Source organism: Excalfactoria chinensis, chromosome 15, assembly GCF_039878825.1.
Source record: "Excalfactoria chinensis isolate bCotChi1 chromosome 15, bCotChi1.hap2, whole genome shotgun sequence".
In the NCBI taxonomy this organism is placed as follows: domain Eukaryota; kingdom Metazoa; phylum Chordata; class Aves; order Galliformes; family Phasianidae; genus Excalfactoria; species Excalfactoria chinensis.
In genome coordinates this window covers 9454764-9475441 of record NC_092839.1, presented here as the reverse complement: position 1 = coordinate 9475441, position 20678 = coordinate 9454764, and the positions used below count along the sequence as shown (strand labels likewise).

The window sequence follows — 20678 nt, the reverse complement described above, 5'->3', positions numbered from 1 at the left end:
TGACCAGGGGTGTCATAGGACCACAATGCTTTTGTGCTCGTCTCCGTTCAGTTTTCAGGGTAGCGAAGTGTGTGGGATCACGTTGGGGTGCATGCTGTACCCCAGGCCGTGCCCTTGCATTGCCTGCTGTCTCTTTGCTCCCTGCTCCTGCTTGCAGAGCTGAGGGCAGCAGGAGCACAGCAGGTTGCTGAGAGCTCTCTAAGGGCCCACGGGGAGCGGAAGGCACTGAGAGGGGAAGAGTTTGGGGTCACCCCAGCCCTGCCCGGCCGATAAGCTGGGCAGGGCCCAGAGGAAGGAAGCGCTCAGGCCTTGCAAGGAGCTGGGAGCAAAGCTGGCGCCTGGGCGGCCCCGGGCTCACCCGTTCAAGCTGCACCTGGGTCCTGCAGCGGCTGCACGGCTCCGCTCTGTCTGGGCCACCTTCCCTTCACCGCAGGGTCCCTCCGGCTTAGGGGGAGGACACGGAAATGCAAACGGCTCCAGTGTGAAACCTCCATCTGCGAAGCTGGGGGACAGAACAGAGCCAGCCCGCTGCAGCTGTGGAGCTGCTTGGGGTTGGAAAGCTGTGCAGATGCCCATGGGTACCCGCTCCTTTTGCCAGCAGTTGCTGCTCAGCCCTGTGCCCCAGTGGGGTGGGCTGTGGGTGCAAAGGGGGTTCAGATGCCAAACATGGAGTTAAGAAGTGCTGCTGCTCGCACCCTTGTGTCTTCCCCAGCTGGGATGTGGGGATGTGTGCCGGATGCAGCACCCCACTGCATCTGCTTTGTCCAAGCATCCCTCCAGCCCAGCTGCAGCACTGGGGGATTGGGATGCCTGCTGACTGGGGGGGTGCTGCTGATGAGAGCCGGGGTCCCACGGAGTGTCGGCGCCTGACCGTCGGCTGGGAGCAGGGAGAGGAAGCAGGAGAGAGCAGCCCCATCCCCGGGCTGCTGGCGAGGAGGGGCAGGAAGCTGGAATAAATCCCAGGAAGGGCCGCCTGGCTCCAGCTGGTCTGGGCTGCAGCGGATGGAGCCGGGAACGGGAAGGGAGAAGGCGGGAGGGGAACGCATGGGGAGCTTTTCTCAGGCCTCAGCCCTTCTCCAGCTGTGTAACGGGTGGCCCCGAGGAAAGGTTGGGGCTCCACAGCGCCTTGCTCTGCCAGGAGCCTGATTCAGGGTAGAGCGGGATGCTGGGGTCTAGGTGTTGGGCTGGTTAAGCTGAAGGCAGTGCACAGCCCCGGTCTGGGTTTTGAGGTGTATATTCACAGCTGGAGGCCTCCGTTAGCTTGGAGGACACCCAGCCTGAATCCCAGTGCCTGCAGCTCTGTGCATCCATGCAGGTCCGTGCTGCTCAGCCACGTTATCTGCATCCCCATCCATGCTACCAGGATAAGTCGTCTCGTCCTTCCTGAGCCCATCGTCCTTCCTGAGCCCGTCGTGCTGCCGTTGCTGCTTGGGCTGGGGGCTGCAAAGCCCATCCTAAGCCCCACCCCACTAAACGCAGCCCAGCTGCTGAGCCCTGCGCAGGGCTGGGTGCTGCCGCGGGGCTGTGGCAGTGTCCCCATCGTCCCCACGGCGCAGGCGGTGCAGCTGTGCCCTGTGTGGTCCCTCCGGTGCCGCGTTGGGGGGGAACGGCCGGAGCCTTTGATATGCTCTGCTGCTGGGCAACCCCTACACGGCGCAAAGCAGCCGCAATCCCGGCCAGGCTGCGCCCCGCCAGCACCATATGGCCGAGGCCGCTGTTACCGAACCGTGTGCCCCTTTCCCAGAATTGAGATGGAAATGAAGCCATCCGTCTTGCCCCGCAGACACACCGGCACAACCGCTCCCAACTGCGGCCAAAGCAGCGGCAAAGGGCTGGCATCTCCAGCACTCCGAAGTGCCGAGGGGGTCCCTTCGGAGCCACCTTGTGCGATGGGGCGGCCGTGTGACACCCATCGCTGTCCCCGCACCACCCGGGGTGGCCGATGCTCCGGGCCGGCTCATCCCAGCCGTGCCGTATTGTTGGCGGCGCAGCTGGCGGGCGCCCGGCTCCGCTGAAAGGCATTCCTGTGCACAATGCCCTCGGCCTCCCCGCCGCGGCCAGGCCAGCGCCGCCAGATGGGGGCTAATTAGTGGCTTTGAGAGCCGTGGTGGGAACCGGGCAGCACCAGGCCCTCCGCGGGGCTCTGAATGGAGGGGGTGACCCCAGAGCTGTGCCCACCCTGGGAACCTCATTGGGACAGAGGGATGGTGACAGAGGGGCTGGAGGTGCTCACAAAGGCAGAGGGGTGGGGGTGGGGGGGCAGAGGGATGGAGGGACTGGGGGATGCGGCTCCCCCAGCCAGGCTGGCAGGGTAGAGCCGGAGGTGATGGGGTTAAAGGCCCACCGTGTGCGGAGCTCTTCAGGACTGCCCCTCTTTGCAGAGAGGGAGGATGAGGGGAGGCCTTCGGCTCACTGCGTGCCAGAGGAGGCTGCTGCTGCTCCACACGGAGCCAGGGATGGAAACCGGGGGTGGGGTGGGGGGGTGTGACCTCCAACAAACCCCTGCATGAGGCAGGACGGCTCCCTGCAGCCACAGCAATCCCTGCACACCGACCCCCGGCGCTGCGTCCCTGCTGGATGCACGTGCATCTGCCCCTGCATGTTTCTGCATCTGTGTGTGTGTGTGTGTGCTGTGCATGGCTGTGCACCTACAAGGTTCTGTGCGTGTGAACCTCTGGTGGACGTGTGTGCTCACACCTACGTGTCCGCGCTGCCCGCACGGTGCCCGGAGGGGTCGCAGCTGTGCCGGGGGGGTCCCCGAGCGGCAGCCCCGTTCGATGCTGCCCGGCCCCCGCTGAACCGTGACCGCACCTCCCTGCAGGTGCGGGCTAAAGGTAGCGATCATTAACGCTAATTAACGCTTAGATCGGAAGCCCTTTAGGGCAGGGACCGGGTTTCTGTTTCGTCTTCAGACCGCACGAAGGTTTGCCGCCACCCAACCGGCCCCAGGTGCCGCTCACCGGCTCCCCGAGCTGGGTGTCTCCGAGTCCCCACGGGGGGGGCCGTATCCCGTTCCCGGGCCGGGCTGCAGGTGCCCCCCCCCCCCCGCCCCACTCCGCCCCCGTCTCCATGGGCACCGCCCGCACGGCGCCGCGCTGACAGCGCGCGGAGTTTTATGAATGGGTGACGTCACGGCACTGGCGTCTAACGGTCTGGGGAGGCGGGAGGAGGGGGGGGGGGGCTACGCGGGGCCCCGGGGGGTGCGGGGATCCCGGGGGGTGCGGAGAGAGCGGCGGGAGCCCGCGGGGCCATTGCCGACATTAAGGGACGGGGTCGGGTCGGGCGCTGCCAGCTTGTATCCCGCACCTCCAGAACATCCGCACCCCCTGCAGCCCCCCTCGCATTCCTGAGCCCCCTCCCCACTCCACTCTCCGGACTGCGGTCCCTTTAAGGCGCTGCCCGTCGGGGCGCTCTATGAATGGGGCTGGCGCTACTGGCCCCGCCCTCCCTGCGCTGCTATTGGTCTCCGCTCTCCAGGAGGCCCCGCCCCCCGTCGGCGGCGCTCTATAATTGGCGCGGCGCGGCGCGAAGCTCCCACGGCCGCCCGCAGGGTCCCACCGCCGCCGCTCGTGATGAAGGTCGCCGCCGCCGCCCCGTCGCCGCTGCCCGCCGGTCCCGGTGGGGCGCTGAAGGCCGTACGGCCCGGGGAAGCCGCTCGCTGCGGGCCGGGCCCGGGAGCCGTCGCTGCTGAACAGGCGGCCGCCGCGCTGCTGTATGACATGAAGGGCTGCTACTCGCGGCTCCGGGCGCTGGTGCCCACGTTGCCGCGGCACCGGAGGGTCTCTAAAGTGGAGCTTCTGCAGCACGTGATCGACTACATCTGGGACCTGCAGCTGGCGCTGCAGCCCGGCCCTCCTCGGCCCCCGTCTGCTGCTGAGCCTCCGGAGGTGAGCGCGGCCCCTCCGAGCCCTTCCCGACCCCGCGGCTCGTTCCCGTTCTCCGTGCGCCCGTCCCGCTCCTCCTCCGGTTTGTGCCCCCTCCCGCCGTGCCAGCCCTGTCCCCGCTGACCTCTCGCTTCTTCCCCTCCCGCAGGCTCCGTGCATGGCCGCTGCCGACCGCATACTGTGCCGCTGAGAGAGACCTCCACGGAGCCGAACGGAGCCCCCCGGACACGGACGGGACCCGCAGCTGCGGGCCGTGCCCAAGTGCACGGGATGGACGCCCCCGCGGAGCCGACGGCCGCGGCTCGTAACCTTCTCAGATTGCTGAGAGCATTCCCTGTATTGTATATTACAATGATGCTGGAGAATATTGTTCTACAATAGCTGGAGTTTTGTTATTAAACAAGCCCTGATTACCAGGCGAGTTTCTTCCTCGTGGCTGCACTGCATGGGACTGCGGGGGTGTCTAGGCACGGAGCATCAAACCCTATTGGTGTGGGCTGTGTGCATGTGGTGTGGGAGCACTGGGGCTGGGTGCTGGTGTTGGTGCTGGGCTGTCCTGGGGCAGGCTGGGGGAGTGGGAACCCTGGGATGGAGCAGGGAGCACATTGGGTTCACCTGGATCCAGGTCCTGAGCTGCCCATGGGTTTTCCTGTGCCCCTGGCAAGGCTGGAGGCTCTGGGCTGGCTCCTTGCTTCCCCCGGGGCAGATATGCCTTCCCGGTGGGGGGGTTTGGGGTGCTGGCTGGGGCTGTAGTTGTTACATCCCTGTCCCAGCACCGTGCTAGTGGAGCCCGCTGCTTTGCCCTGAGATCACCACGTCTTGCTCAATCTGCCCTGAGTTCTGCCATGGTTTGAGACTGGGCTGGAGGGAAAGAGACTCGTTCCTGCCGTGGGAAACAGCAGTAAGGCCTGGAGCTGCCCCCTGCAGGTGGGTGCCGGGCTCAGGGCTCCGTGCCCACCTGGGTTCTACACCTCGGGGCAGGGCTGAGCTGCAGCTGGGCCATCATCGGGCAACTCCTGGGCCTGCCCTCGGCCCGCTTCCCCACAGGGATGCCCGTGGCTCCCCCATGACTCACGTACCGTCACCTGTGAGTCACTGCGGCAGCTGCGCAGGGGACACTGAGTGGGACAGTCCCCCATGTGCTGCCTGGAGCTGCTGCAGCAGCTGTTGTGCCCGGGATGCTGTGGTGCTGCCCGTGCAGCTGCTGCTCAGCGCGAGGATCAGGGCCAGGACGTGAGCAACATTCCTGGTGAGGGAAATTGCATCGGACACGGTTGTGCAACCTCAGGGCTGTGGTGGCACTGAAGAGGCTTGTGTGCTCACACTGGGTCCGGTGTATCCCAGAGCAGGCTGGGGGACAACCTGGGCTCTGGGGGCTCCGGCTGCATCCCCCGGGCTGGCTCCAGGTGTTCCTGCCCACAGTACAGTGGTGTTGCCCTGAGGAGGGGGTGGCTGCGTGTCCCGCTCTGGCTGGAATGGAGTGGGAATGTGGGACCCACATCACTCCTGCAGCCCCATCCCTGTGCTGTTGCACAGTGCCACGTTCACAGTGTGCGCTCTTCCAGCACAACCAGCCCCTCTCAGCGCAGGGGGGAACGCAGGGAACCGGGGAGTGGCCCGACCGAGCCCACCTGGTGCCAGCAGCGGGGGATGCGGGTCCCCGGGATGGCAGCCACCCGTTGTCCCGGCCCCCATCCAGCGCCTCCCCTTTCCAGAGCTTCTTTCCCGCAGCGCTGGGTCCCTCTCCCGGTGTCCGCTCGCACTGCACGGCCCAACCCGCGGGGGCTGCCCGGAGGGGTTTAGTGCTGCCCGATGGGGAGGACTGGCCGTAATCTCTCTGTATGTCACGGTGGGGAGCAGAGCTCTGCGTGTCTCCTCGTCCCACTGCCCCAAACCTCTGCTCCCACCCCGCTCGGTGCCATTGCCACGTGGCATCCTCCTGGCTTGGGGACACGGTGCGGCAGGGACACGGGGCGGGCGGCCGTGGGGAGAGACAGAGGGCAGGGATGAGGCCGGCAGGGCTGGGCTGAGCGCTGCCACGTGCCGCTGTGCCAGATGCATCCAAGCTGGCATCTGTGGGAAAGCCCCAGGGAGGGCCTGGCCCCTGCGGGCACCCAACAGGTCCTGGGTGCTGCGGTGGGAGCCTGACTCATCCCGGAAGGGATTAGGGACACAAGGACATGGGTGATGTTCCGGTCCAACCAGCCCGTCCACCCCAGGATGGACATTGGCGTCACAGGGCCCTGCTGCCCGCTGCCACTCACATGGGAAGTGGACCCACCATGGGACCCGCTGCTGCTGTTGGCCACGGTGAGGCTGGGCATGGGGCATGTAGGGTCAGAAGGGCAGAGTGGTGCTGAGCTGAGGTGCTGGGATGGTGCTGGTGGCTGGGTTGGCCTTGGGGACGCAGCTACAGGAGCCCAGAGGAAGTGGGCAGAGGTTTTTAAGGCACACTGTGTGGGGCTGTGGCAGGGGTCGGCCAGGGGTCTGCATCCCATACAGTGCCAGAGCGGGACCCCAGACCCAAGGAGGGTGTGCTACAGCTGGGCTGTGGATGTGTGTCCACACTCCTGGCTTCTTGCTGTCTCCAGGCCAGCAGCACCGCCCTCCATGCAGCCCCCTGCCCCATCCCTGCTGGGGGTTTCCTTGGACAGCTGTGGGCTATTTCCTTGGTGGGCTGTTCCCCGCCTGCAGTGGGTTCAGAGCTCAGCTCCTCGCCATCCACCGGGGCTTTCTGTGGGACCACAGAGTTCTGCTCTCGCTCTGACTGTCTCTGCCTTCCCGTCACCCTGCGCCTGGGGCTGCCAGAGGGTGCTGGGGTTCTGTGACCCTGTGTGACCCAGAGCCTTCCTCGAGGTGGGACTGGTTGAGCGAAGGCTGAACCCATCCCCTGGCACAACCCCACCGCATCCCCCTGCCTGAGTTGTCCCACCCTCCTGCTCCCCAGTTGTCCCCAGGCAGGGCACAGCAGCACTGTTGGGTCCCTGCACATCCCTATGTGCTGTCCTCTCCTGCTGGGACATGAGGGCAGTGCTGTGGTGGTGTCCCCATCCCCACACAGCCCACAGCCGGCAGTGACGCCGCGTGGGACCTTCTCCTTCCTGCACTCCCAGGAGAGGCACAAACGGGGAACAGTGGGGGAACTGCCTTCCCCTCTGACTCACGCATTGGGCAAGGCCGGGCTTTTGGTGGCTGGAACACCATGGTGGCCCCGATGTGCGCACGGGAGCTGATGTCAGACGGTGTGCCCCGATATAAGGCCTGAGCTGATGGGGATGCTGGGGGTTCTGCATCGGCTGTGTGCCCTCAGCCATGTGCTCTGCTCCAGCCCCGGGGTCCTGCAGATGTCCTGGTGCCAATGGGAGCCTCCCAGCCCGTGTCCACCTGCTGAGCAGTGCAACCCTGGGGACGTGGCTGTGCCTCCTGCTCCTGATGGCTGCCTGTGTGCCTGCCACCACCTCCAGCCCCGGCATCAAGGGCCGGGTGACCCGGAGTGCTCTGGAGTACGGTAGGTGTCTGATCCTGCTCAGGCTGTGCTGGTGGGGAGGGACCCCAGGAACCATGTGCAGATCCTGAGGGTGGGTGTTGGAGGGACTCTGGGTGTCCTTGTGCCAGCCCTGAGCCCTCTGCTCTGCACCAGGACGGCGCTTTGGGCTGGAGATGCTCCGCTCGCTGCTGCAGAAGGAGCATCAGGTGAACCTACAGGGCTCCTACCAGGCCCCGCTTCTGGGGAGACTCAACTACACCGTGCCTCTGTAAGAGCTGCCAATGTGTGCTCGTCTCTATCCCCATCTCCGTGCCCCTTCCCATCTCCGTGCCCCTTCCCATCTCCGTGCCCCTTCCCATCTCCGTGCCCCTTCCCATCTCCGTGCCCCTTCCCATCTCCGTGCCCCTTCCCATCTCCGTGCCCCTTCCCATCTCCGTGCCCCTTCCCATCTCCGTGCCCCTTCCCATCTCCGTGCCCCTTCCCATCTCCGTGCCCCTTCCCATCTCCGTGCCCCTTCCCATCTCCGTGCCCCTTCCCATCTCCGTGCCCCTTCCCATCTCCGTGCCCCTTCCCATCTCCGTGCCCCTTCCCATCTCCGTGCCCCTTCCCATCTCCGTGCCCCTTCCCATCTCCGTGCCCCTTCCCATCTCCGTGCCCCTTCCCATCTCCGTGCCCCTTCCCATCTCCGTGCCCATCCCTATCCCTATCCTGTTCCCCATCCCTGGGGCACTGCTGTGAGCCTTGGCTGTCTGCTGTGTTCAGGATCCACATCTACGAGCTGCAGATGAATGACTCCACCGTGGACTTTGCTGAGGACGTGGGCGTGCAGCTGACAGTGCATCGTGCCCAGATCCAGCTCAATGCCACCTGGCAAGCACAGCTGGGTGCATGGTGAGCCCTCACTGGGCTGGGGCTCGGGGACAGGGGCCAGGGCCACCTCTGTCCTTGTGCTCAGCCATGCCATCCCCAGGCAGGACAGCGGCTCACTACAGCTGCGTATCAGGGACCTGGCGGTGGCTGTGCTGCTGGGGCTGGGAGCTGATGAGCACGGCCATCCCTCCATGTGGGCTGCCGGCTGTGATGCCCGTGGCACCGACCTGCACCTGGAGTTCCATCAGGGACAGAGGTGACCATCATCCCATTGCTCCCCCTGTTGCTAAGGGTGGGTTGGGGAGGTGAGCTGAGCACCTGCTCTGTGCCCCACAGCTGGCTGTACAACCTCCTGGTGCCGCTGCTCCAGAGAACCCTGAGGCAGCAGCTCAACAAGCAGGTGAGCTCAGCTGGTGATGCCAGCTCTGCCCCTGTGCCCAGTGAGGAGTTTGGGGACCCCCACCCCGAGTCTCCCTGACGCCCTGCTCTACTTCCAGCTCTGCGTTGAGATCCAGAAGGGCATCAGCAGGCTGCAGGACGGCCTGAAGAATGTTCGAGGTGGGGAGATGGGGCAGTGGGGCTGGGGGCTGGTGGGGCACAAAGCTCAGGCTCATTCTGTGGTGCCCCAACTTCTCTGCAGTGTCCGCTCAGCTTGACACCTTTGCTGCCATTGACCTCTCCTTGGTGGGACAGCCAGTGATCACTAAGCAGCACGGGGACGTTGACCTCAAGGTAGAGCTGGCACAAAGGGAACTGGGCTGAGCCTCACATTCATCAGTCCATCCAACATCCATCTGTTTGGCCACGCAGGGAGAGTTCTTTGGGGTGCACAGGCGGTGGCAGAGCCCTTTCTCAGCGCAGCCTGTGGGGCTGCCTGAGCTGCAGGAGCCCATGTTGCTGGTGGCCGTCACCGAGTTCGTCGCCAACACTGCAGCCTTTGCGTACTTCACAGCTGGAGCTCTGCGCAGGAACATCACTGCTGAGACGGTACGGATGGGGGCAGAGCTGCTATCCCATGGGGTCCTGACCACGGTGCCCCTGTGCCCCCAGCACCCCAATCAATCTCTGTTGCCTTCCAGCTCCCACGGTGCTTTCCCCTGAAGCTGAACACAAAGAGCATGGGGAACTTTGCCCCACAGGTGGGCATGGGGTGATGCGGCCATGGGGGAGGCATGGGACACTTGGGATGGAGTGCAGGCAGGATGAGGCATAGGGTGGGATGTGGGAGGGATGGGATTCAAGATGAGATGCAGCTGGGACAGGACACAGCTGTGTTGTGCTGCAGGAAGATGAGACATAGGATGGGATGCAGCTGGGATGAGGGCAGGATGGGATGCGTTGTCACTCCCTGGCTGCAGCACTGCTGGAGCTGCTGGGTGCTGGCAGTGCCATGGCAGCTCGGTGCCAGCTCTGCTCTCACTCTACCAGCTGCAGCAGCACTTCCCCAGTCATCCTATGGAGCTGCACCTCTGGGCCCGCCGGCAGCCCCTGCTCTCCTGCCATCCCAACGCCCTGCACGGGGCTCTCTTCGGCTCTGCTGAAGCCTTCGTGGTGCTGCCCAACGCCACCCGAGTCTCTGCTTTTCTGCTGAACATTGTGAGTGCCAGGATGCCACAGCACTGGGGCTGGGGGCTGGGCCTGGTAGCTGAGCTGGGGCATCTGTGTGTGCTGGGGCTGTGCTGGGTGACACAAAGTGATGTAGGGGCCGTGCGTGGTGATGCTGGTGCTGCTCCAGTCTCTCTGACTCTCTCCTCTTGTTGCAGGATGCCAATGTGACAGGGAAGCCAACCATTGCTGGGAACAAGCTGGGGGGCACAGTGGGGCTGAAGAGGTGAGTCCTCAGCCCCGTGCTGTGTCCAGGCTCCCTCAGCTGTCCCCAGGAAGCTGCCCCCCCACTCCAACCTCTGGCCATTTCCATCCCTGGGTCCATCATCCGCTCAGACACCATCCTGCCCCCAATTCTCATCTGTGCCAGCTGCCCTGCTGTCCAAACTCTGTCCCAGTCCTCAGCCCATCCCTGCCTCATGGAAGGGACAGCCCTGTCCCTGTGCTTGACGCTGACTCCTCTCTCTCCCCTCAGCCTCAGAGTGGTGCAGGTGATGTCGCACGTGGGGCCACTGCAGGTGAATGGTGGTGAGGGGGCCACAATTGGATGAGGAGGGGGTTAAGGACAACATCCTACATGGGGCTGGGGGCTGAGGGTGAGATTCCAGCTGGGCTCATGGGTGTCTTACAGGTGGAGAAGCTGGAGAACACGCTGAAGTTTGGGCTGTGGCTGTTTGGGGTGCCCTGGGCCAACAGTGAGTGCTGTGTCCCCATCCCCCTGAGCCCCCACTATCCCTGTTCCGCTCCACTCACAGCTCTGCTCTCCCTACAGAGCGGCTCCGTCCTGGCATCCCTCTGCCCACCCCCCATGGCATCGCCCTGCTGCACCCACGCTTGTCACTGCACGAGGTGGGTGACACCCCTGTCCCCTCAGCCCTGTCCCTGTGCCACTATGCCTTTCTCTTACCCCTCTCTCCATGCAGGGCTTCATGCTCATCACCACCGACCTGCGGTACGAGCCCTGAGACCTTCATCTGCATGGGAAGATGCTGGCCATGTGTGCTGTGTTGCATCCCTATCCCTGTCCCCATCCCACCGGCACCTCGTCCCCTCACAGCCCGGCTGAGGATGGGGTCTCATATCCCCTCGGCTGGGATTAAAGCTGGTAGCGTGGCTCAGCCCGGCTGTGTGCGCCTTATCCCTACGAGGTCCCTCTGCCAGCCCCGTACCGGGATATCAGCACCGTGTTACCGCGCGGGGCTCCGCGGGGCCGCCTGCACCCGTTTCTGGGGATGGGTCTCTGTGCCCCCCGGCCCCTTCGGGCCCCCCCGGTCGCAGCGGCACGGGGCGGTGCTCGGGGGGTCCCTCAGCCCTTCTCGTGTCGCGATGTGGCCGCGCAGCTCCCGGTTCGCCCACGTGAGGGAGCCCGTGCCCGTGGCTCCGGGAGCAGCGAGCGCTCAGCGCCGGGCTTACAGCCGCCATCCGCAGCGCCGTGCACGGGGTTCAGCAAAGCCAAAGGAGGGACGGGATGCAGGACGAGGTGGGATCCCCACGGCCTCGGCCCTATGTGCGCTCCAACACTCCCGAGGGCAGCTGTAACCCCGACCCCAATGGGGGCAGAGCTCCTGCTCTGTCATCCCCCCCTCCCCTCCTCCCAAAGGGGGCAGCCCTGTGTAAAGCCCCGCGGTGCGGCCTGTCAAAAACCACAGCAGCAGCTCCAATCACAGAGTTTATTTGTGGGCTCACCTCCACCTGCAAACCAAAGCGTTCGGGGCTCACTCCGCAGGGCCGGGGACCGGGGGGTGGAGGGGTGGGAGGGGGCTGTGTGTAGGTGAACAGCCCCACTCACACCCCACTCTCTCGAGTGCTCCGTTTGCAGCAGAGCCCGGCCCCAGCCCTCAGCAGAGCGTGGCACCGCACATAAATACAGACATACAGATAACAAAAATAGCATTAGAGTATTCACATATGAATTAAAAACTACTCGGATATGTACAGCAGAGCGCGGGCGCTGCCTACACAGCCCAACCCGCCGGGACAGCTGGGGGGGAGCCCTGCTGGTCTCCTAGGGATGAGGATTTGCTCCTGAGGAAGCAGCACGGTCACCTCCATCACTTCACACACCCATCGCAGCCACACCGCAGGACAGGGACCCCCCTCTGCCTGCGCTATGGGGACCAGCAGCAGCTGGGGGAGGGTGGCCGCCAGCCATCAGCTCCTGCCACCGGCTCGGCCCTGCTCCTCCCCCTGGGGTTGGCTTCTACATTACATTGGTCCCATAGGCTCTCGCCTACCCCAGCTGTTCCCCTACTGTGGTCCTGGGGATGTAGAAGAGCCTCGTTCTGTGCTAGCAGCTGCCCATGGGGTCCCGATCCCTGTTTCACACTCACTCCCTGCTCCTGCACTTGCTGGGATGCTGCGGTCCCACAGGAGAGCCCCTTGTGCCACCCCTACCCTGTCTGTGTCTGAGGGAAGGGGAAGTGCTCCTTAACTCCCCTGCCTCCATCCCGGCCCCGATCCAACAGCAAAGCGGGATCCTGGCGTGGGTTGTGTGGGAAGGGACGGACATGGGGCACAAAGGAGGGCATGCAGTGCCACACAGCAACTCAGAGCAGAGGGAGGGGGGTGAGGAAGGGGGGGTTAAGAGGAGGAGGTACAGCCCTGTGCCTGCTGGAGGTGCAGGGGACAGAGACTCTGGGGCTGCAGGGCAAGTTTGGGGCTGCTCACCATCAACCTTCTCCCAGGTGCCTCCTGCAGTGCCAGGCGAGCAGGGGACAATCAAGAGACGTGGCAGGGATGGCAAAGCTCAGCCCTGTCCCCATGGCAGCCAGGCTGCTGCAGCGGGGCAGGGCTGGTAGGGGGAGCCCTGCTTGAGGCTGGAGCCCAGATCCTTGCTCTGACTGGGGAACTTTATATTAGTGACACATCTACACACACGCACGCACTCACACATGCAAAAATAAGTCTGTTTATTATTTTTTCCAAGTGATCTAAAGGATCCTGCAGGGCTGGGACACCTTCTAGCCACTATTCCTCCCACCTGCCGGGATCTACCCAGCGCTGGGAGCTGTTGGCTGAAGTGCTGCATCGCTCTCAGCGCCTTTAAAACACAACGGAACGGTAAATGAGAGGGGCTACAAGGAAAGGAGCTGGAGGAGCGAGGAAGGAAGCTCCGTGGAGCTGGGTGAGTGCCCCGTGATGGTGATGGTGCTCGGGATGTGATGGTGAAGGCGCAGCCATCGTGGTGCCAGGGGACACAACCACGGATCACTTGCGGCTCAGCAGGGATCCCAGCAGAAGAACTCCGGCCACGGTCGCCCCGGTCAGGAGCCATTTGTTGAAGGTCTCCTGGCCCTTCCTCAGCTCGGCAGCAGCATTATTCCCATACAGGTCCACAAAGCGCTCCTGCAGGCAGAAGAGAGAGGTGAGAAGGGGGGAGGCGTGAGGCTGCAGTGCCAGCAGCGAGCAGCAGGGCGGCTGGGGCTCTGGAGAGCTCCATCCAGTTCCAAACCCCTGCCATGGGTCGGCTGCCCCCTCCCCAGCTCAGGCTGCCCAGGTCCCCATCCTCCAACCATGGGGGCACCCACAGGTCTCTGGGCAGCAGTAGCAGGGCCTCAGTGCCCTGACGGTGGAAGGAGCAGAAAAGGCTGCCAGGCTCCCACAGGCAGGAAAGCACTGGTGGGGACAGAGCGGATGACGGACGCCGTGTGCTTCCTTGCTCTGAATTACGCACGCAGGGCAGGGGGGGAAGCACAGGACTGGCCATGAGAGAAGTCGATGCCAGGAAAGATTTGCAAGGAGAATACCACAAAGCTCTATAATTAGCACTGAAGCGTGATCGTTGCAGGAGAAAAACTGAGCCAGCATCAGGCTGCACTGCTGCTGAGGTCTGAGGAGCAGCAGCACGGCTGCAGCCCATAGTCCCAGTGCAAGCATCACTGCGTTCAGGGCCTCGCGATGTCTCTGCTCCCCTGTCCGGGTCACCTCACAACACTCTGCATTTTGCACTTGGGTTCTGCAAGTTGCTGCTGCAAAGCTGGACAAGAAGCCCTGCCTTCCCCCAGGCTGTGGGAGCGTGGCCAAGCACCAGCCCAGGAATGCAGCTGCTCCAGCCTGGCCCAGCCAAGCCAGCCTCTCCAGCCCTGCATCCCCAGCCACAGCCAGAACCGGGCAGATGTCACCGTGCAGCAAAGTGCTGCTGTCCCTCTGATCCTGCAAAGCCAAGAGGAAACAGAATATCCAGATTCCTGGATATCCCTCTGCAAGACCAAGGACGAGTGCAGGGCCCTGTGGCCAGCGACAAGGCAGGCTGCAGGGAGCTTCACTGCCCTGGTTTATCAGAGCTGAGCAGGAGCCCCAGGGCTGCAGGCCGCCCTCTTGCCTTGGGACCAGGGGCTGGCAGTGCTGTACCTTGAGCCATCTTCCCAGCAAGGTCCCTGCTCCCTGATAAGTGAACGCAGTTCCAGTAAGCAGCTGCTCTGGAAAAGCAGAGATAAGCCTGGCTGGTTCTGTGCTGCTGTCACGCCTCACCATAGCGTTCCAAGGCTGGGACAGCATTCCTGCCTGGTCTTTCACCTTGCCACGTGTGTGCATTGCACAGCAAGCTCTTGCACATCAAAGTGCTGCACTGTAAGGCATGCAGCTTGTCTTGTTTCCCCTGCTTGGCCACACAGCTCTCCCACTCAGCAGCCCACAGCCACCAGTTCATGCAAGTGCTGCCCAAAGCAGCTGCTCCCAGCTCTGCTCAGCAGTCTCAGGAGGAAGGCTGTGAAAACAGACAGCGATGGATGGGAGCCTAAACCAATGGAGGGGCTATTTTTAATTACAGCATAGGAAATCCTTCTGCTGATAGGTGGTGACAAGCAGAGGAGTGGTGACAGAACATGGCAAGCAGCAGAACTGATGGGAAACCAGGGGGCACAGGGGAGCAGGGCAGCAAACACAGAGTAGCCCCACCAGCCCCACTGCACGGGGGCCCCCAGCTCCATCCCCTGAGTCGTGTCCCAGCTGCACACAAAGCACTGAATGCTGCAGCTGCTCTCAGATCAAAGATGCTGTGCACAACAAGGTATTTTCCCTAGAAAAAAAAAAAGCCTTATTGCTCAGGTGTTCCTTAAGGCTGATCCCAATGAGCCCAGTGCCAAATGCTTCCATCCCTGATCCTCGGGGTCTTCCTGGGGCACAGAGATGACCCCAATGTACCCAGTACAGTACCAGGGGCTAGGCAGATGGTAGCACCTCTGAGGCAGAGCCTCCTATAAGGGTGGGAGAAAAAGAGGCACAGGGAGAGGTTCCCCAGGGCAGAGAGGGACAGGATGGTGTCTCATTGCTTGGTGCTCCCTTTTCTTTGGTACATGCCTTGCAGCTTGGGGAAAGGCAGTTCCAAGAAGCACGTTTTGGAGAGCCTGTTTCTAAGAAAAGGAAGCGTTTGCTGAAGAAGAGATAAATGCATATGGTGAACTATCGGGTGCCACAGGAGGAGAAGAGCGGGACAGGAGCTGAGTGTGGAAGGGAGGGGGGGAGGGCAGAACCCTTCTCCTTCCCCTGGGAACAAGCATGGGGCAAGGGGCCTGGGGACCCATCCTACCACTGAGCACAGCTGTGATCCCAGATGTGAGCTCTGGGAACAGCCATCCTGGAGCAAGGGCAGTGGAAAAAGCAGGTAGAAGCTTCATCTCTCCCAGCCTGGGGGCGGGTTGAAGGTTAAGGAAAGGCATCTTGCTGGGTTCCCACCCCGCCCCACACCTCCTCCACTCCGCACCTGAAGGCCAGCACTCCCAGCACCAATTCTGACCATCCTGACCCGGTGTTTGGACTTTGAGGCTTGTCCAGACACGTCCAGATAATTCTGGCCTCCCCCAGTCACCTTTATCTGAGAGGAAATATTTGGAATTCCTGAGTTGCTCAGAAGGAGGACTATGGTAGCAACAGCACGTTGTGTCACAATCTCAGGCCTCCTGTGTCCCAGGACAGGCTGTTCCACTGTCCCAACCCCCATCACATCCCTGTCCCTGCCCCACTGACACACACAGCAGGGAGGGGATGCTCTGGCCCAGGCGGTGAGGAAACAGCATCGTGTTTTACCTTGGTGAAGCAATCCCCAGTTGTGAAGCTCTGGGGAAGGACGCCCTGTTGTTCTCTTGCTGCAGCTTCCTGCTGCATGCATGCACCCCGGTGCTGCCCCACGCAGAGCCTCTCCTGGGCCAGCAGCCGGAGGGCTCACAGGACCTCATGGAGTGACCCAAACTGCCACCCACCCACCTCAAAATGCTGCCCCCAAGAAGGGTGCAGCAGCCCTTCACACACAGACCAGCAGGCTGCAGCAAATGGGAAACACAAATGGGTCCAACTCAAACCTCTCCCTGTCTTGGGTCTGCCAGCGTGTTAAGGAGACTCAAGGCTGAGCTGAGACAGCATTCAGGACAGGCCTGAAAATGGGGAAGAGCCCGAGTTTCAGACTCCTGCTGCTCCACATGCCAGGCCAGCTGCCTTCATTCAGCAGCACAGGATGAACAGCAGGGACCACGCTCACTGGATCCCATTCATGGTGAGCAAAACAGACCAGGTTCCTCTTTCAAGATAAGCTGCAACACTTTGGGAAAGAGGATTCAGTAACATTGAGCTGTGAAGTGAGGTGAAGGCAGCAGATGCCAGCAATTAATCCCCATCTGCTCCCCTGCAAGGAGGGGAAGGGGCAGCTGCACCTTGGGTATCCCAGGCTTCCTTTTGTGGCAGGCAGGCACTGAGGTGCTGAGAAGCAGCAGCAACGAGCCCAGGATCCTGCTCATAGTGAGCCAGGGCCACGTGGGGCAGCTTTGACACAGGGATGCTGGCAGCAGGCAGAGGGCTTCCCCATGCCCTGAACACTGATGGAGAGCTGATGGGGTCTCTCTTTCCCACCAGGGCTGTGCTTTGTGTGCAGGGAGCAGACCAGAGCCCGGCTGCCAGCACCAGCTGCATGTCCCAGCTCCCACCTGCGCTCCATCCCATAAGCACTGCACCTATTAAGACAGCCCCACGCAACCAGCTCGGCACACACAAAAGGCTTTCCCAGCCCAGATCCTTATTGTGCTTTATGAAAAATGAGCAGGCTCTCTGAAACCTCCTGTGGGATAAACCCACGCTGCTCCCAGACAGATTGAAAGCGGCGCAGCGAGGTTAAGTGCTCTGCTTGGGGTTGCATATGAGCCAGCAGCGTGACCCACAGCGTCTGACTCCCGATCCACACATCCTCATCACGAGGCAATGTTTCACTTGCAAACAAGGCGCTCTGTTTCTGTTGTACCTTAGCTGTAAGTACAGCTGTGTTACTGCTAAGAGGTTACGGCCAGGAGCGGAGTCATCTGGGCAAACAGACATTCGTTAATGAGATGCTGGGAACAGTTTTGTGCTCAGAAAGGAGACAGGCGTGCAGAAAGAAAGGCAGCAGCTCAGTGCAGAGCAGAACAAAGCCCCGCGTCGGCAGCAACCTGTTCCCAGAGCCCCTGTGGGCTGCCAGCTCACCGCATGGGACTGGCATGTGCAAACCTGTAGGTGAAGCATGAGGGGTTGGGGAGGGGGGGGGGGGGGGGTAGGGCTGTGTAGATCGTTCAGAAAAAAGGAAAACATGAGTATTCCCAAAGGCTGCCACTGGGATCCTGTAAACACAGCTCAGCAGGTCCCTGTGCAGCTCTGAATGTGCCAAAGCCATCCGGAGGTCCTCAGCGCCCCGCTATCCAAGAAGGTTCAACCCCAGGCTCCCAGCAAGCAGGGATGCCCCCGACCTGCCCCATCTCCAGCCCAGGATGCAAAGGAGGGCAGCGGTGCCACGGGGCACAGCCCTGTCTGAAGCACAGGAGCACAGCCTGAGTCCCCTGGCCAGAGCGCATCCTGCCAAGGAGATCTGCCATCCTGGCACTGCTCTGAGCTCCTCCAGACCCTCAGCTTCGGGCTGGGGATGGGACACGGGGTGGGGAAGGGCCGTGGGGACGGACACACCGCAGCTGCACGCCCCAGGGCCGGGGCTGTGTTATGCAAATGCCGACCTCCAAGGAAGCAGCAGCAGATCTCCATGACAATGGCCGGGAATGCCACCCACCCGCTCGGGGTGCGGAGCTGCGGGGCTGTGCGTGCGGAGGGACCCGCAGCTCCGCGGGGCAAGGAGCTCAGCCCCACACCAAGCCCTGCCCCGAAGGACCTGCAGGGCTTCAGCGCACGCAGGAGCTGGGGCCAGCTCTCCCCTAAGCAGAAACAAACCCTCAGCAGTACATTCCAGCCCTAATCCTTGCCGCGGCAGCCTCCTGTCAAACTGGTTTCATCACCAGCTCCAGGGAACCTGCAATAACCCCACACCATTCAGCACGATTTTAGCGTTTTCCAAATACATGAAAGGGGCTCATAAGACAGCTGTAACCCCTTTCCCTGCCCCAGAGACTGCTGCGCACAGCAAGAGATGCAGGGGAGGGAATTGCGCTCTCCCATATCAGAAATCTGCTGAAACATTAATGTGTATTAAAGCAGGAGACGGTGCGAGTGACTAATCTACTTGCATCCATCTTTCATCACTGCTTCTCCCACAACTCACCGGGCTGAGGGCTCCCAAGGGTGCAGGAGCCCAGGCCAGCAGCGGGGCACAGGGCACAGGGAGCCAGGAGCCCACGGCACAAAGGCACAGCCAAGAGCACATGGGCTGAGCCGGATCCACTCAAGAGATTAGCACCTGCTGGGAATGGGATTGTTTTCCGAAGAGCATTAAGCAGAACAGTCCAAGGAAAGACGGTCTCTCTCTGATGCTTCTCCCCAGCAGACAGATGGTGTCTGAGCCCCGGCAGGCACAGCAGCCTGCCTGCCTTTTGTGCGAGGGGCACGCTCCGGGGGCAGGGGATGCTCCTGCTTTAATTTCATGGCGAATCCTGAGAGTGAGCCTGGAACACAGGGAGAGCACCTCAGTGGTCCCGCAGTGCCCAGGGAACAAAGCTCCATTTTCACTTTGTCACTGCTTCTTCCAAATAGCACGGGTGGAAACCTGTGCCAACAATGTGCTCACGTGTGCCCAGGTGCAGAGCCACGCTCTCCTCACCCTGGGGTGTTGTGTGATCCTCAAAGCTCCCCCCAGCAACTAACCTCACTATAAGCCCTACCCCCAGCCAGGGTCCCTTCTCAGTAGTGCCGCATTGCTCCCCACACTGCCTGCTCCCTGGCTGTCCTGCCTGCAGTCACCTGTCCCCAGCATCCCAGCGGCACACTGAGCTTCCCTCTGCAGTCTGAGCGCCTCACAGGGCTGCAGCATTCTTTACACGGCACTTGAATGTAAAAGGGGAAAGGGTGGAGGAGCAGGAAGAGGAGGAAGATGTGCTCATTCTGTTTTCACTTCCTGTTAGTCCACATGAAATCTCAAATGATTCCGGCCTTGGAGTCACTTATAGCAAAATCCTCATCGACTTGAGGGGAGGAAGCAGAGAACAGAGCTGATGCAGCAAATGTATGAGAACAGTGCAGCAGGAGAAGGGGACTTTATGTTCTGCTCTGGGCTCCTCCATATGTGCTGTTGCATGAAATAATCACTGGCTGGTGCACTGGAAGCTTCTAAATGAGGTCAGTTGCTCTAATAAAAGACATTAGCTCTCTGACAAGTGTAATACGCTCCTGAGCCATAGCATTCCAGGATGGAAGCACTTACAGCACCACTGTGGTTGTCCACTTACAGGTAGCAACCCCTCATTTTCTCAGCACATCAGCCTTATATCACCTGGAACTGCCTGAGGCCACACACACACCCCTTGCCTGCACGTCCCAGCCCAGGCCATGAGCTTTATGCACAGCAGTGCCACGTCCTGCCACCCGCCATTCCTCTTGCACAACGCTCATGAGGTCCCTGACCTTCTGCAGCTTAAGTTGTAATAAAAGCATAGCGATGTGCAGATGGGACCAACAGCTGCCCTGCTCCGCTGGAGCACAGCATTAGCTGCTCACAAACACAGCCAGCTACACGATAGCCTCTTCTCTTGGCTGTCCAAAGAGCCCTTCACCCTGCAGCAGGGAGGAAAGCTCCATCCTCCTTTGAGCAGCAGCCACCTCTCCTTGGGCACGCAGTCCAGCTGCAGGACAGGACGGGGTATGGGCAGCACGCATCGTGTCACCGGGTGGCCCTGCAGAACCGTTCAGCAGCTTTTGTCTCCCTTTTGGTGCAAGCTCCTGCTCTGAGCCCTGCGTGCTGCCAGGCAGCTGCATTTTGGAGTGTTTGATGGTAGCTGTGAGAGCCCCGGGCTGGAAGCAGCTCCAGCAGCAAGAAGCCAGCGGGGCAGCTCTACTCCCAGCACAGCTCAGGCAGCCTTGTGCCCGTAGGTGAGCCTGGCCTACATGCCCTGGGCTCCTGACCCCAAGGGTGACAGCCCTGAACCAATGCCAGCAGCCAGCTGCTAATTGGATCTACTTAAATCAAGAGCGATGTCTGCAGACACAGCTGAAATGCAGGCTTGAGCAGGAAGGAGGATAATGCAATAAATTCAAGCAGCTCTCCCCAGGGGAATCACAGACCCCTGAACGTTCCCCTTGCTCGAACACAGCTCGCTGCCCTTCCTTGTACCCGAGGTGTTAACGGCTATCAAGACAGCAGCCAGTACAACCACTGCTGCCATGCTGGTAGCAGATCCCACACCGTGCTGCCCCAGCTTCCATTGGCAGTGGGGGCAGAGCAGGACAGCACAATGCTCACGCAGTCCCGCAGGAACAGCTCTGGTTAATGCTCTGAATCGCGGCCGCTCCTCCCTCCCTCGCTACCCCGGAGGCACACAGCCGTGCTGAGTGCACTGGGTTTCCCATTAAAGAGATCCTGAGAGACAGCACTGGGCTGGTACACGTGCGCACGTGTCCGAGGGAAGGCACGGGCGGAGGAGGGATGCTGGCTGCACGGA

The 20678-nt window shown here is 62.0% G+C and overlaps 3 protein-coding genes across 5 annotated transcripts in view; 2 read left to right on the top strand and 1 right to left on the bottom strand.

Annotated features, from left to right (window-relative positions):
* Positions 1-3547: 3547 nt before the first annotated feature.
* Positions 3548-4300, top strand: ID1 (inhibitor of DNA binding 1). Its single transcript, XM_072350411.1, has 2 exons — positions 3548-3887; positions 4033-4300. Exons 1-2 carry the CDS (start codon positions 3573-3575, stop codon positions 4072-4074), a joined length of 357 nt encoding a protein of 118 aa, XP_072206512.1. The 5' UTR covers positions 3548-3572; the 3' UTR covers positions 4075-4300.
* A 1764-nt stretch (positions 4301-6064) lies between these two features.
* Positions 6065-10914, top strand: LOC140259311 (bactericidal permeability-increasing protein-like). The gene is made up of 15 exons (XM_072350500.1): positions 6065-6194; positions 7213-7392; positions 7525-7639; positions 8134-8262; positions 8342-8497; positions 8578-8641; positions 8739-8799; positions 8882-8973; positions 9052-9228; positions 9321-9380; positions 9670-9837; positions 10005-10072; positions 10322-10364; positions 10602-10695; positions 10770-10914. Exons 1-15 carry the CDS (start codon positions 6065-6067, stop codon positions 10910-10912), a joined length of 1680 nt encoding a protein of 559 aa, XP_072206601.1. The 3' UTR covers positions 10913-10914.
* Positions 10915-11502: 588 nt separating this feature from the next.
* BCL2L1 (BCL2 like 1) overlaps positions 11503-20678 on the bottom strand; it is a 17902-nt gene continuing 8726 nt past the window's right edge. For all 3 annotated transcript variants that reach the window (XM_072349979.1, XM_072349980.1, XM_072349978.1), the window contains exon 3: positions 11503-13191. In XM_072349979.1, the coding sequence (XP_072206080.1) occupies positions 13054-13191 (138 nt within the window). In that variant the 3' untranslated portion in view covers positions 11503-13053. The remainder of the gene's footprint in view (positions 13192-20678) is intronic.